At 35.0% G+C, this 16,324-nt stretch overlaps 1 protein-coding gene across 1 annotated transcript in view; it reads left to right on the top strand.

Annotated features, from left to right (window-relative positions):
• The window catches only part of LOC129373623 (replication protein A 70 kDa DNA-binding subunit-like), a 38,408-nt gene extending 23,735 nt beyond the window's left edge, over nucleotides 1–14,673 (top strand). The window contains exons 14-17 of the mRNA XM_055051651.1: nucleotides 5,714–5,890; nucleotides 6,037–6,144; nucleotides 6,346–6,432; nucleotides 14,050–14,673. Of these exons, the coding sequence (XP_054907626.1) occupies nucleotides 5,714–5,890; nucleotides 6,037–6,144; nucleotides 6,346–6,432; nucleotides 14,050–14,151 (474 nt within the window). The 3' untranslated portion in view covers nucleotides 14,152–14,673. The remainder of the gene's footprint in view (nucleotides 1–5,713; nucleotides 5,891–6,036; nucleotides 6,145–6,345; nucleotides 6,433–14,049) is intronic.
• Nucleotides 14,674–16,324: the final 1,651 nt, after the last annotated feature.

Genomic DNA, 16,324 nt, shown 5'->3' with positions numbered 1-16,324 from the left:
GTCGTGTACATCCAGTTTGTGTTTGTGTATCTCTGATACACGCTACTTGTGGTGCTATTAAAAGATTTTCCCCCAAATTTTTTTTACGGCACATTGCGAGACTTTTACCCTCTTCCACTTTTACACATTTAATAGTCGGAGAATGATGCATTGTTTTCATTTTTTTGTAAATAAAATCTAAAACATGTAACGTGCATGCTTGTCCAATCATTTGAACTCAGAAATAAGGAGTTAAGTCAGCTTGTGTGTTTATTGGGATCTCTATACAGATTGGAAAGTTAAAGTATTTGATATTATTATTCCTCTTTTCTGGGTAAATATGAAAAGGTAAAATACATGTATGAAAAATATTTATATTTCCAGACTATTTTCCTATGTTATCTCATTCCTTCTTTGAGTCCTTTCTTACTTACTGGATCACGTCCTCCTTCCTTCATAATATCCCTCTTTTATCCCTTAATTCATTCCTTCCTTCTTTCCTTTGATTTGTATCCCTTTTTATCGTCTACATCCTCCAGTCTTTTTCTTCCACATATCCTTCTTTTTCTCTATTCTTGTGTTTGTTCCTGTTCTTTCTTATCATTCTTATTTTTTCCCACCTATCCTCAATCCTTTCCTGGAATGCTTTCTTCTTTCCTTATCCTTTTTGAAAATTTTTAAATCTTGCCATCTTTTTCTTTATACTTGAGTTATGCTTTACTTAAGTTGGTCTTTGACATGACATCACAATGAAATAAATTAAGGGGGCAGTTTTATATATTTGCCATTTTATTGCACAGTTACTTGTGTTACCTCCAGTTGTAAAATCATTTTTCGGAGCGCAGTAGTTCCTATGATGAGCTCAGTAGGTAGACAGTTTGACTAGGTGTTTACTAACTGCTGCTGCCGATAGTCTGAAGGAGCTGTGTAGGGGAGGCTGGGGAAGAGATGCTTTGTGGAATAGGCAGAGCTTTGAATGAGCAAGCGTTTAGGCATCTCTAAGTAGTTTCCATGGGAAATTAACATGATGTAAAGCTCAAAAAAGTCGATTTTATATAATACCCCCATTTAAAGTTAGTAATTATAATGCAACATTTAAAATGTTCCAGGGGCATAAATGTTCTTGTAAGGCTTTGTAGATGAATACAGCAAGAAAAGAAGGGAACTCAACAGAGTCTTTAATTATGAAATATTGTGGATTCATTTATCATGTTTTGCTATTGATGAAATAACCCCTGGTCAAGGTCCTGCTGTCCTTTACATCCACATTAACTGTAGCATCTGCCATCATAAGGAAGACTCAGCAAGCCCTCATTTCTGCCTCATCCACCCACCTACTGCCTTCCACATTGCCTCCCAACTTCTTTATCCTTCTAGTTTGCTTTTAAAATGTGACGAGGCAGGCATGCTTATGGAAGCGTAGGAGTGTGGTGTTGATGGGGAGGGAGGATGTTGCTAAAGGGGGAAATTCTGCTAATTAATAATAAAAAAAGCCTCTTACTAAGTGTTTCTGAAGGGTCCTTGCTCGGTGGCATGGACGCTGAGTCGATGGATGGGTGGACAGATTATGAAACTGTGAGTCAGTATTGACCAGAGGGAGAAAAGTGTCAGAGGGCTCAAAGTCTGAGTGACAGTAAGTGTAGAGGTCGAGGGGACGCAGCACAGCATTAGCCCCCTCATGAGGGATGCAGGAAACACAATGGCCTTTTCACCTTCAATGCTTTTATAAAACACTTTGCAGGAATCATGCTTTGCAGAGCAGAGGAACAGCATTCTTCAGTATGTGTGTGATTTTGGCCCACATCCTAGAAAGAGTCTTTGATAGACTCACTTAGGCCAACATTAGTAATGAGTCTGGCACAGCTCTAGCTGGGGCTTGTTGTTTAGTGTGCATTTTATATTCTAGCTGTAATTCCTGGATCTTGTTTAAAGTCTGTTCTAGAGAAGAAATGCCCTCTGGTGCATTGTTGGAAAAAATCAATTCTTTCTGGTTTCCTGTATGTGCATGTAGATCACGTTTTCCATGAGTACTTTAAATTCCTGTATGCTTGCATTTAGGTGCATTCAAGGGCTGCCTCTTGCAATGAGACATTGTTCATCTGTTTTTTTTTTTTTTTGTATTTGTATTTCTGGAAATGGAATGCCTTTCTTTTCTACAAGATGAGAGCAATAGCCTTTTTCCCTCAGAATTAGCATTTCTTTCATTTTTAGCTGTTGATTTTAGCAGTGTGAGTTCTCCCACCTTAGGTGCTAATATCTGTTTAAATTACAGCCACATCGTTGCATTTTAATCTGATTTTGTTTGTCTATGCACAGTTTAATTTAATTTTGTAACAGAAGGAAGTTTGGTGTCACTATCTGCATTGCACATGTAAATATTTGATTGTTTGCATATAACCTTGCATTATAGGCATGTACACTTGTCAGTTTGGTTGTGTGTCTGCATGTATTAGCTCAGCTTTTGCATCAGAGGAAGAAATTCATCTCGTCTTCCATCGATTATGCAAAGATTTCTCAAATTCCTCCCGCTCTTTGTGAGCCATTCCAAGATTTTCTGGAAGTCAAATAGAGATGTGTAAACAGCATGCATGCACCAATTGTTGGCACCAATTAGATATTCAATGCCAAGTCAGATGTAAGTTCATTTTTTGATTTTCTTAATTATGCTCTTTTGCACCCTTTGCAATTTACTCTGTTGCTGTTTGAACCTAGGGAGCCCTTTGGCTTTTTGTCTTTATTTCAAAGTTTTACTCGGTCTTAAAATTTATGGAATTAGGTTTCTCCATTTTCCAAGTCTGGATGAGAATGGTCTTTGTACACCGGGAAACATTATTTGATTTTAGAGTGTTCTGTGTTAACTTTTCCATAATATAAAACAGAAAAAAAACAACCAACCATTATCTATACATGCTTTTTCCTTGCTGGGTCACAGGGTTGCTAGTGCCGTCTCCAGAGGTCATTGGGTAAGAGGTTGGATGCACCCTGGACCGGGTGCATCCAAGCCTGGAACATTTGATAAAAATATTTGCTCACCAATCAAAGTAATTGACTTCAGGTATTTCAATTACATGTGCTGTAGATGATGTCATATGCAGCACATGCAAATGAAAGATCCTGTATAAAGTCCAGCATCTTTGAATGCTGCTTCTAAAAATGTAGTATCTTCATCCAATATTGATTCATACATGTGCAATAATAACACTTTATACTATAAAGTATAAATTGTTATACTTTATAGTTCTTTTAAACGCTCTAGAATTGTTACATTTAACAAAATGTCCACAGTCAAGTTTTAGTGCTTATATTGCAAAATTGAAGAGGTTGACACAACACAGAACTTCAAACAAGACTTTCTTCACAGTTTAAGTCCTTAATATGTCTTCAACATGGGTTAAATTGCCACGAACGGCATTTAGCTGTTTGATCTACTGGTTAGAAATCTGACATTACATACACAAAAATAAAAACAAATAATATTCACCAGATTTCAAAGATGGAATACATTTTCACTTTATTTGATATCTTTTTTTAAGCCTAATTGGTGAGAAATTGTTCTATTATTATTTTGTTAGGAATTATGGTTCCTTATATTATGTTTATTCATTTGAATTAGTTTTCTTTTTATCTTGCTGGATTTAACTATTCATTGGGATTGATTTGACATCTCAAACCTGTCCCTCTGATGCTGTTTTGATCAAATACAGATCCTGACATCCAATTGTGTCAAATGAATTGAAGGTCATGACAATTTCTGATTACAAACTGGATAACGTAGTTACTTTTGCACTCATCTTTTTGCGTGTTATGATTGCAAAGAAGTCCAAACCACCAAAGCTGACGTCATACCCCACTACTTTGGTTTTTTGACTCTGCTGTGGACCAGTGATTACTCACTGTGTTCTTGAGGCCTTTGCCACCTGGCATCCCTTTCATCTCACAAGATGTTGCCTCCTACATAACAAACACTTTGATGAGATATCTTCTTCCGCTCTATTCATTGAACACCTCTCACTTTCAGAAGTTTGATTCAGTCTTGGCAAATGCACTCTCTCTTAAAAGCACATGTAAATATGTGCTTTTAAGTTTTAAAATATGGCATGACCCAGGAGCAGGTTAAACAGAAAGACTGCATTTATTTCCACCCTCATCACAGTCATAAAATATTTTCATATTTAAGTGTGGTTTAAATGTGTTGGGTTATTAATACCAGTGGTGGTTGTAAGTTGCTGCTGTGTAGATGTAAAAAAGTTGTTTTTATAACACATTTTTAAGACATATGTCATATTTTTTGCTTCCCTTTATGCAATTATGTGAACATAATTGCAAAAGCTTATTTTGGGATCAAATGAGCAACAGCAGAAGAGGAGCATTATGCTAATAAACTAAGAAAAATGTAAGTAAAGAGTAGCATTTATGTAAATTGGTCTACTATTTTTCAAAAATACCAGACCACTAGTTGTGATGTTAAAAAACATCAGACATAGAGGGATTCTTTTCTAATGGTTATTACAACAATCAATATGCATTCAATTAAACTTAAACCAAGTCAAAAAATATATGTGATTGTGTACAGCATATTTAGATTTTTAGTTCACTACATTTTGAGTATTTACTGTGATTTTCTTTGAAGTAAGCGCCATGTAATTATGTGCTTCTTATAGACCTTACTGATACAGTCGGTGACAGGAAGCTTCTCATGTCTTCAATTTGGTGTGTGATTTAATTTATGCGGCTTATATTTTCCCCCTCACTGAAGCTGCAACCAAAAACATACAAACTTAATATCAAAGTTTTCTTGAAGTCTAAGCCTCTTAAGTAGAAATCAGATGGGTATGCTCTGAAATTTTAATGAAACAACTTAATTATAAGCTAGTCACATGGACTACTACAGATAGTTCCATGTTTTAACATCTGCCAGCACTGTCAGCATCCAGCAAGACATAAATAGCAAAAATAAATACTCCGACACTCTGACTTTCTTACTAATTACTAGGGTTTCTTTTCTATAGTCTTGCTTTTTGTGATTTATGCACTTTTCTGGTACCAAAAAATTATTTTAAAGGATAGCATTTATTCTCTAAGTTAAATTGTAGCTCTAATTTCTGCTGTTCAGGGTGTTTTTTTTTCTTTAATTTATAAATTTGGCATTTAAAGTTCTCAGAGTGTGACCACACTATATTTAAAGTATAATCTGATATGTTTGAGATGTTAAATAGACATTTGCCAATCAGAAGTTATTGTGTGACAAATGTAATTACAGGAAATCAGGGTTTGAAAAGTAAGTGATTTATTTTGCATAGCACATTTAGCAAAAAGGCAGTTCATGGCACATTACATACTAAAAACAATACAGTAAACACTTATGAAACAAGCAACAAACATTACATTTGGCAAAATGTAATGTAAAATGCAAGAATTATAATTAGTTTTGCATAAAATATATTAATAAATGTTCCAGTTACTAGTCTTCAGACGCAACTCTGAACAAATGGGATTTTAGCCTTGATTTAAAGGAATTCAGTGTTTTGGCGGTTTTGCAATTTTCTGGAAGAAAATCGAATCCTGCTTCTCTATTTTGGGTTGTTATTGATCCAGAGTAACTTAAACCCAAAGACCTGTTTGGTCTGGAAAATTCTTCTAAACATTTGCAACCAAACTACTATCTGTTTTTTACTGCTCAGACTCTTTTCGATATTTAGATTTAGCCTCTTTTTCTGTCGTTTTTGTCTTTCAGGCAGACTATTTTAGCTGCGTGGCAACTATAATATACATGCGTAAAGAAAATTGTTTGTATCAAGCCTGTCCGTCTTCAGACTGCTACAAGAAGGTCATAGATCAACAGAATGGTTTTTACCGCTGCGAGAAGTGCAACAGAGAGTTCCCCAACTTCAAATATAGACTCCTACTTTCAGTGAGTATGATGCACATATGGGACAAACAATATTAATGCTTGTCAAACATGCAGTGATTATTCTCAGTGATGACACAAATACACAGTCAGACAAACAGAAGTAATGTTTTGCTCTACCCATCATCTCTCGCTGTCTTGACTCTCAGGCTAACTTGGCAGACTTCGGGGATAACCAGTGGGTGACATGCTTCCAGGAGACAGCTGAGGTCCTGCTGGGTCGCAAGGCAGAAGAGCTGGGACAGCTCAGAGAAACAGTGAGACTCCGACACACACATACACAAACACGCAAAAGGAGAAACTGCCACATACAGTTCTTCTTAACAATTTCGCCCAGGAGATCTAACTATGACGAACTGCTTCCTTTTAGAGTTTCCACCAAACTTTTTGTTTACCCCTGAATATTTGTCTGTCTGCGTGTGTGTGTGCGTGCGTGTGTGTGTGTGTGTATTCCCAAGAACGAGGCAGAGTTTGATGAAGTCTTCCAGAAAGCCAACTTCTCTACCCACATATTTAAGAACCGAGTCAAGCTGGAGACATATAATGTAAGTAACAATAAACAGAAAAACAGAAGTATGTGGTGCAAAGAAATTCACTTTTTTTCCAAGACATAAGGCTGCAGAAAAGGTGCAATACAAAATACTGTTTTGTACCCACAATACAGTATAGATAATTAGCAGCTCATGTCTCATTCATCATAATTTTGAGAAAAGTGCATCTAAAAAAAAAGAAAAATTGTTGAAAAGTACATTTGTTATAGTCATTCAATTCAGAAATTGAAACTCTTAGCTTTATTGGATAAAGATTGGTGGATTGAACTTGATAAAACACTGTCGACTAACAACAGAGAGGAACGATTATTGGTTGTACAAACCTAAAGTTCAACCCCAAGAACCTTGGAATTAAGTTTTGATTAAAACTTAATTTTTATTAAAACAAACTACTATCTTTGGTTTTAATCAGTTAAGTTTTGATTTTAAACTTAATTCCAAACAAATTTAAATGAAATTTGCATTTCATTTACATTTTGATAAAAATGTAAATGAAATGCAAATTTTACAATGGACTAGTTCTTTTTCCATAACAAATTTTCTTCCATATAAGCTTGTATATAAACTCGATGAACAAAGAGCTTCTTCTCCTTTCTCTCCTTGTGGGAGGCTGGCCGTGGCTGTTGTCTGTTCAGCTATCGACTCAGCAGTCCTCACTATGATTATATAAGCTATATGACACCCTGTATTGTCACTATGACACTCCTACCTTCATTATCTTTTTTTTTAGTCTTTTAGAACTTTAAAATTTTCAGAAAAACACAATTTTGGGCTATTATCATTAACATTATTAGAAGTAAATTATTGAAACATGTGGACATCACCATTTTTTTTTTTTTTTTCAAGTGATTTTTTTAATTGTTGTGGCTTAGTTGATTGGCTTACTAAAATTGACCTAGTGTCAATATTGTATCAATCCCAAATGAGACCGTTTTGTAAAACAAAGTCAAACATATAATCTTTGTGATATTGTGTGAAGCACTTCCCATGACTAGTGGATAGACTAGCTGTTTCACAGATAAACAGAATTGGCCAGTTTTCTGCTTGACTGCTTTAACCATGAATCGCTGACATTGATTTATTTTATTTTTTCTATAAATGTAGCTAATCTTAGGAGCTACTTAACTCTAGTAATAACTCTTCAATGCAGAAGTTGGATTTCTTATGGCCAATAAAGAAAGCTGTGTAACTCATTGTGTTGAGCGAAAAAGTACAAAATTACAGAATTAAATATTTTTCAATCTCTTAATGATAGTAAACTGAAATGGCCTAATTTTATCAGTAGCCTAAAAAACTGTAACTGTTGTATCTGTGGTGTTATTATATTCATACTGTAGTTTTATGGCATAAAACTACAAAAGGAGTTACATGTCTACTATGCATTTGTAAAACAGAAGTCATTATCTTTTGTTTTTTACTGAACTGCAGTATTAAGTCTGTAAAACCACCAAACAAGATGCACAAACACGATGTAATCACAAACACTGTCAGTCACACAGCATAAACTCAGAATCATTTCAATTAGTTACAGAACGACAGGGGAGGTGTTTTGCAGCCAGTGCACTTTGAATTGCAGAAAACAAATACAGCTGTGGATTCATTTCTCTTAATTACGCACTAATTAGCATTTAGCTATTGTCTGTCTAAGGCTAATTAGCCTAATTATTCAAAGGCCAAATTGCCACTAAGGGCATATACTGGGAGGAGCAATTGAGATTTAGATTTATCTCTGAAGGATCTGTGTCTTGACCTTATAAAACCCTTCAAGGAATCCTGTGCAGTTTTAATCCAATCCTTTAGTTCATAAGATAAGAAGGAATGCCTGCCAATGACTGAAAAATTCCCCAGTAAAGCCTCTAAAGACCAAATTGTTACAAAAATAAAATATTCTCAGTGGGAGAGATTTGTGTCTAAAGCAACAACAGACACTACCTCCCATGCCCAAAACAAAGAAAAAAAAACAATCCGCCTTCAGATTATTAGTTTACATTTTAAACCTTTCTCTAATTGCCTGAAGTTAAATGAAAACGTATAAAATTGTTGCACAAAGTGGATATAAGAGTTCAGAAAAGATACATGAAACAAATACGAATTTCAGCTGGCAGATTTTATCCACGACTACAAAAAACTTCTAATTATGAACATTTTCTATCATAAAGTACTGAATAGAGCCAGTAGCTGTTGTGTCAATGGTCAGTCAGCCACCTTTCTCAGCTCTGTCCTCAGGTGAACAGTATGCATATCAGAGTGAGTCAGCAGTAACCTTTTTCTTTTTTCCAAAGGTCTTTTTCATCACAAAATTTTTTAATGTACAACATAGGCTGAGTTAAAATTGCTACTTTGAGGACGTGCTATGCTGTTATTTGCAGTGTGTTGCAACACCCTGCGCATGTAATGAAATGTGGTTTTTCATTTGTTCATCCAGAAGCAGAAACTTTTCAGGTGGGTTTTGCTATAGGAGGCAGGTTCTCTTCCACTGAAGGAACCAAACAAAACAAGGTGGATAGAAATGTAACCCAGAAAGAGACCATTAGTCAACTCCCAGTTTAGGATGTTCTACAGGTCATTATCTGTTGATTTTAAAGAATGACATGAGTATTTTGTCTCACATAGCCTATAAACCAGTCATGTTATCAGTGTCTTTACAGGGTTATTTTTTAAATCAGTTCATAAAACAGGCTAACCTTAGTGAAAATGTTAATTGAATTATTTAATTGAAGCACAGACCTCAGCTTGAGGCTAAGGGAGTAATGCTGTAATGATTTTTTAACGATTTAATATGGTGAAGTTAAAATATTTTATAGCATTTATGTTCTGAGATACCAATTAAAACGATCACAGCCCCCTTCGGGATTGTCTTATCAATAAGTAATTTTGAAGTTTCAAACTAGCAAACATGATGAAGCAGCTGCTGCTGGGTGTCTGCTCCAAAGATATGTAAAATCTGTGTTGATTGGAGGTGTTATAAAGTAACACCTATCCTTATTTGGGTTATCTATAAATTAGTTTTATAGACATTATACATTTTATTATCCCCAACAAACTTGTTTTTGGGGATAATAAAAAAAAGTGTGTTATATAGTGTGTGTTATTTACATTGTCAGTCTTTTAGTCTCATATTTGCTACAAATGAACTCAGAGCAATAACACTACTTTTCTCATTTGGCTCTTTTTATAAGAACATCTTGTAAAAGCTTCACTTCAGTTGTTAGCTGTAATATGTAGCTCATTAGTTCATGTAGCAATCCATCCAGACACCATCAAGCAGTGATAATCATGGAGTGTGTGGAAGAGGCTTTGTATCTAAGAATGTTTAATCAGTAAAATATTTAGATTTAATTCAATTCAGAAAACTTTATGTATCCCCAGGGGCCAATTCGAAGGAGGCACCTTGAGCCACATAATAAAAACACAAAAACATACAGAAATAGAAGATGCAAATGGACATTGAGTTGTATACATTATATAGACATTATATTTGTATTAATAAAGGAGGAGTTCAGTATGGTGTCTGTTATTTTCTCCTTCATGTGACTGACTTGTCTCTAAATATAAATCCTAATCTTAGTGTTAACAATCGTTTATAAAGAATATTTTTTTTCAAAGAAGTTTTTGAAACACTTGAGAGTTGAATAGGTAACATCATTTTGCAGCAATCTGATGGTTGAATAACCTAAATAACAGATTTAAAACAATTTATTTTTTGTTGAGCAATTTTGTTTTTAATTCAAAAACAAAATTGGTTTCTGAATTAAAAAAATGTCAGTATATGGTTTTCAGTTAATTACAGAGACTGTAATTAACTCGATTAAAAATTTTAATCAAGTCCCTCCATTAATTTGAAAATATGTCAGGTCTGTTTACTCCATTTGACTTGTTTGGTGTGCCTCTAATTGGGACGCTAGTGACAACGGAAAAATGAATTTCCTCCCTTTGGTATTTTTTTTCACACTTCGCTAAACTAAAAGCTTAATTTCTCTTAACTTTTTAACGTGAAAAGTATGTTGGTATAATTAAAGATTATTTTAAAACTTTATAAATGTGTCTACCAGCGTTGTCAATACATATGGCAACATAATGATGCCTGTATTTGGATTTGAATCCATGTGTCTTTCAATATGAAGACATGTAAGACGTTGATGTGCTTATAACGTCTTATAACCAGGTATATACACAGGTTATAAGACGTTGATATAACCGGTGTATATACCTCACAGGTTTCAAACATGTGAGGTATATATCTGTTTGTATATTGTGGATCTGAATGTATGTCAGAGGACAAATTGTCCTTCCTTTATGGTAACAAACCGACCATTGAGACCTAAGCACAGGCTTAATATTTACATCATCTGCAAAATCTTAAAAATGTTTAACCTTCAATGGACTTTTAGTTGAGCTTGTCAACAAGAAATTCAGTTCTTTTTGCTCTTTCACAGTGTGATAAAAACGGTTAGTGAAATCTATGGTAATTTACATAATCAATGTGATATTTCCAAAAAATATTTCTAAGTGTTTCATTCTTTACCATCTAGCTGACAGTGAGCACTTGTGACACACTGGACAAACAAATCAAAACAGCAGGCTGTCTGTCACTGACATATTTCTTAATTTAGATAGACGCAAAGGGTTTGATGTTTTTAAAAGAGAAATAAGAGTCGTGTAGCACAGAACCACAAATGTAAGCCTTATGGTGTTATTTGAGGACAACTCAGAGCTTCAGTGATGTTCCAGATAAGACCGGTGTTTCTAAATACCGAAATTTCTGATGTTGCTAATAAAACTTAAGAGTCAGTAAGGTCAGTGGGAGCCATTCGTTTGCTCAGAACATACTGTGACAAAGTATTATCTGCAGAGAGTATTAACTGCTTGGTTATGGCAGTTTTTCTGCAGGGATCTTCTGCTGTGTAATTACATTGTTTAACACAATACTGAAACTTATTAATTGTCCTTGAGGTTGTAGCATATGTCTGAATAAATTGGTTAGAGGTGTGTTGCCATAGTGTGTGTTTTCTTTCACATTATATCCGTGTGCCAGACAGCGTCCAGACCTTATTTCTTCAGGGAAAATGCCGGCTTTACACCAACCTGTGAAATACAGTTAGAGAAAATGTTCAGCTGCCACAATATTTTATATTTTTCTACACGATTGGAATATTAATTACAGCATATTATGTTGATCACATCAATTTTGTCACCTTTTGCCAAGTAAAAATTACCCCTTTTTAATTTTACTTTTGTTTCTTTAGATAGACACAATTGAAAATAATGATCGGAGTGTAAAATCACAGATATTAAACGGCTTTAATACCCAATTTGCTTGCTGAACTGCTGATGGAATATTTTTCAAGCTTTGAAATTACTTTGTGTGTAATCCCTGTGATGGTATCTGTGATCATAACAAAAAAGACTTCAGTCATTACGTCTTCACAGGAAAGTCTTATAATTGGAGAGTATTAATGAGCTGCTTTAGCTCAGAAAATAATGGAAATCATCAGTCAAATGGAAAAATCATTAAATCTCTGATTTAAGACTAATCTTTGTGGATGAATGACAAGTTGGTCTTTTCATTCTATCTGCATCCCCTGTCTGTACCCTCTATCTTAAAAAATGCCTAAAGAAAGTCAAATTGCAACATGTTTCTCTCTCATTTAGTCTAATTTATAGTGGAGGAAACATACAGACTGGACATCCTGCTTTTGCGCGTTTAGAGATGGAAAATGTCACTTTCACGCTCTGTTCCCCCAACAAATTGTAGTCATCACTGAGGTGTTCACAGTTCACAAGTTGAATGCCACCCTAGACCAAAGTCGGGTCACTTTCAAATTATCTTCATTTTATTCCAGTTGAGAAAAAAAGTCAAATGTCTCTTTGTGATCCTCTGAAGGAACTCATTTTAGATCTATAGGGTTATCAATGTGGCATTACAGCAGATAATACTTACAGTCTGCTTTTTCCTCCAAGTTATTTAAAGAGTAGCATCTGCTTTGTCTTTTATTGAATCCATGTTTGCAATATGCAAATAAAGACAGCTAATGATAGCAGAAGCTCAAGGCATACTTTCCATTTGAGAAAAAAAGAATAGACCACACATTGCAAATAGAAGCAATAACATTATCTATGGCTTTGTCCAAGGAAGAAACACAGCTATACACAGAACCACTGAATGAGGAATAATCTTTAAAACAAAGGAGCATACACACCATTAAACAATAGCTGTGTTGATGACTTTGTCCAGAAAACAAACGGCTAAGCCAATTATTTCCAGTTGTCTCCACTATGTGGGTTGCGCAAGAGGCTTACTAATATTAATTTACTCTTTAAAAGTAATTATTTGTGCAAGCAGAGAAAATTTAGTCTATCGTCAAACATTTCAATAATGTCAGGACAATATGGCGCAAGGCGTAGGAGCACCTGTTTGTGTTTTCATCTCCAGAGCTGAAAGCATGAAATGTAAAGACAGATTAAACTGGGACAAGCAGTGTTTTTGGTGAAGAGCTGATGTCTACCTACAACAAGAAAATAAGTCAACACATTACATAAAAAACACGAGGCATTGAGTCACCAAACTGTGAAAAATATCAGTAGCTGACTAATCAAAGAAAATCAATTTCTACCAAATAACTTCACTGAAATGTAGATGGAAGTTGTTGTTTTTTCTTCATTTGCATATGCACTAAAATTTGTTTTTGTTTTAATCAACATAAATATAAAAGCAGAAGCTTAAATTGCAAAAATGAACATGTAATGTTTGTCAGAAATTGCCATTTTATTGGAGTTATTTTTGAAGTGGCTCCATGAGCCATCAGCTGTTGCTGATGGAGCCATCAACATTCACTGTTTTAAGCAAGTGCAGTTTGCACTTGAATCCTCGCTAACAGATGGTGAGGTAAATGATTCATGTCTGCTGCGTGACACAACAAAAGGAAAAAATCATCTGAAAAATAAGTTTAACATTGCAGCTCTACCTGCAGAAACTTTCTTGGACTGAAAGGCCAGTCAGACTCCTGCATTTGTTAAATAGTTTTTTGTTTTTTTTTCTAAAATGTGATTGCTAATTACAGGCTTGTTTCTTTCTAAAGTCAGAACAAATAGAATGTGCAAAATCTTGTGTCCTCTCAGAGTTTTAATTAAAACATTCAGCTTATTGAGGGATGTTTGCCATATTAGCTAATTATTCTTATTAACTGGCTGTATGTAGTTGTTGCCAAAGTATGAGCTTTGATGATGAACAAAGGGTGGTCCAAGCTGCCTTTGCTTCATCGTTTATTCATTGTGAGCTTCTTATATTTCCCTCTCATTAGCAAGGTTTTTGGACCATCAGATACAGCGAAACTACGCAATGCAAATCAAAACTAACATGTTAAAAACCTAATAATTATTCATCGACATGAACTAACAGCATAATGGCTTATGTTGCATAGAGCAGTGAACTACAGCTACATAGTCAATCTGCTGTGATGGATGGTTTGTATGTGCTTTGAGGTTAGCAGTCAAATTTTTAACTTTTACTAAACATGCTGTTGATTGATTTTCTACCTCAACCCTTTAAGTGTTGGATATTAAGTTGCTCACTTGTTAAAGTCTAATTTGAGCCTTTTCTTTTGTCCTTAGGACGAGTGTCGGGTGAAAGTGACCGTAATGGAAGTACTTCCTGTCGACCACAGAGCGTACAGCAGAAGACTCCTCAGTAACATTCAAAAATTGTCTCACTGAGCCACATTCACATCTGGCTGCCTGATAATTACGCAAATGTCCACTTGGTTTTTGACCAGACTAGGCTGGTCTGAGACTTTTTCGAACTTCCAGATTTTATACTCAATACAGGAGCAACCAGTGAGATCTTAAGAAGGTTTATATCTTAAAACACTGACACAAAAAAGTTTATTAACAGGATTTTCTACATTCACAAGATTTTTTGTTTTAAAGAAATTTAACTTTAATTTGTGCAGTTTCTGTTTTTTCCTATTTCTTAAGTGATTTGTGCATCTGTACATTTTAATAGTTTCTCTTTGTGTAATGACTTGTTTTGATTTAAAGCATCTCATATTCAGTGTTGACTAAAAGATAAAAAGAAAAATACTTTTAATTTTGTAAAATAAATACAGCACCAGTGCATGAGAAGGGATTTGAGATTTTTGTTCAGTGTTGTTAAAATATGTTTTTCTTTGTGTTGTTTTCAAAGGTTTCTTGTCTCTAAATGATGTTAAGCTGTGATTAAAATCACTTGAAAATTTCCAGTTTTTGTCTTTATCACTGTTATTTCAGAGTGATAAAATAACAGTTATTGTTATTTTAGAGTATCTGTATTTTATGGTAAATGGTTTGTATTTGTAATGCACTTTAACTAGTCCAGAGGTTTCCAAAGCTCCTCTGAATGACTTCAAATACTGATTGTGGTGACCTTTGACCCATCTGGAGGGTAAACATTTGCTCCAAATGACAAAAACTGTTGACGGATTAAATACCTGAATGTAATTGGATTGTTGAGGGATGTAAAACAGTTTAATAGAGTTTGAGAAAGTTGCTGTAACTGACATCAATTAGTCACTAGAAAACTAATTGCATTTTCTAACTGCTTTCATTTGTCATTCTGCTGTCTGCTTCAGTTGCATGCAGCATCAAAGAAATCCTTTCAGTGGGTTTCTGTCAGAACAGTCACTTCTGCAAACACTGTCAAGGCTGCATTTTGCACAAAGAGTTTAATCCAGACATTTCCTACTCATACTATGCTGCGCTGCATGAAGAAATTAACTGAATGTCTTCTTGTACAATTTTGTTATCATGCAAAATAAGAAATGCATTTTAGCTCATCGAAGAATGTAGAAGAAGTGATCTTGAAATATTGTTTCAACAGATTCACGTTTAAATGTTTTAGAAAAAGTGGCTCCCTGCAATCTGCAAGAACCGTCTCTTTCTCACTGAGAGTTCTATGGGAAATTTAACAGGAAACTAACTTGCAAGGTTTGAAAACGCATTATAATTTACTGATTAGGCATACTGATAAAACAATCCTGTCTTGTTGATTACTTCAACAAATGAGGTTTTAAACACTATATTACCAGCCAAACGTCTATGACTTGTTAGTTTGGACCTCAATGGTTTGGATTTGTTTTACTAACACATCCCTCAGATTCTTGATTGGATGGTTTTGTAACAGATTTGCAGTCAAAATCAATTTGTCAAATATCAGTCTTCTTGTGTCCCTCAACCTCTTACTGAGATATTTTTTGCCTTGGTGGTATGGTGCATTATGCTGCAGAAAGAGGTCTCACTTGTTGAGGATTGGTGTTTTACATATGAGTGTGTTTGCTTTGCTGCAATCCTCAGATAGGTGGTATGTGTCAAAGACGGCAGGACATAGGTTTACCACCTCAACATTGCCCACAGCATCTGGCTGTCTAGTGATGTGAAAGAAAATGTGATGCATCAGACCAACAGTTCTGTTGGCTCTTTCAAGATAGATAGAGGTCAGCCTGAGACCCCCGACTGCTCTATGTATTCTGACAGATTTCTTTCAGAATCAGGATTAACTCCTATTTTTAGCTACAACAACTCATCTGTAAAATCGATCCATACGACCCAAACAAGCATCAGCGCTCAGGTTTGCTATTGTTCCTTTGCACATTCAACATATGCTTATTAGTGCAGAGGAAGAATGCTCCGTATATACTGTAACTCTGGTAATGTACTAAACCTGTCATTTAACAACCATACGTAGAGCTTGGCAAGCTCATTGAAATCCACAAGCTAGCTGTTTTTTTTCTGCTTCTAACAACTTTAAGACTAAATGTTTTCTTGCTGCTTAATACGTCATTCCCACTAACTATTTGCCATGATGAATTAATCTGTTGTTTACTTCCCTCTACTGTTCTTTCCTAGCTGTTAA

The sequence above is a fragment of the Poeciliopsis prolifica genome, unplaced genomic scaffold (genome assembly GCF_027474105.1).
Source record: "Poeciliopsis prolifica strain line A6 unplaced genomic scaffold, Auburn_PproV2 SCAFFOLD033, whole genome shotgun sequence".
In the NCBI taxonomy this organism is placed as follows: domain Eukaryota; kingdom Metazoa; phylum Chordata; class Actinopteri; order Cyprinodontiformes; family Poeciliidae; genus Poeciliopsis; species Poeciliopsis prolifica.
This window is presented reverse-complemented; position numbering and strand designations above follow the sequence as displayed.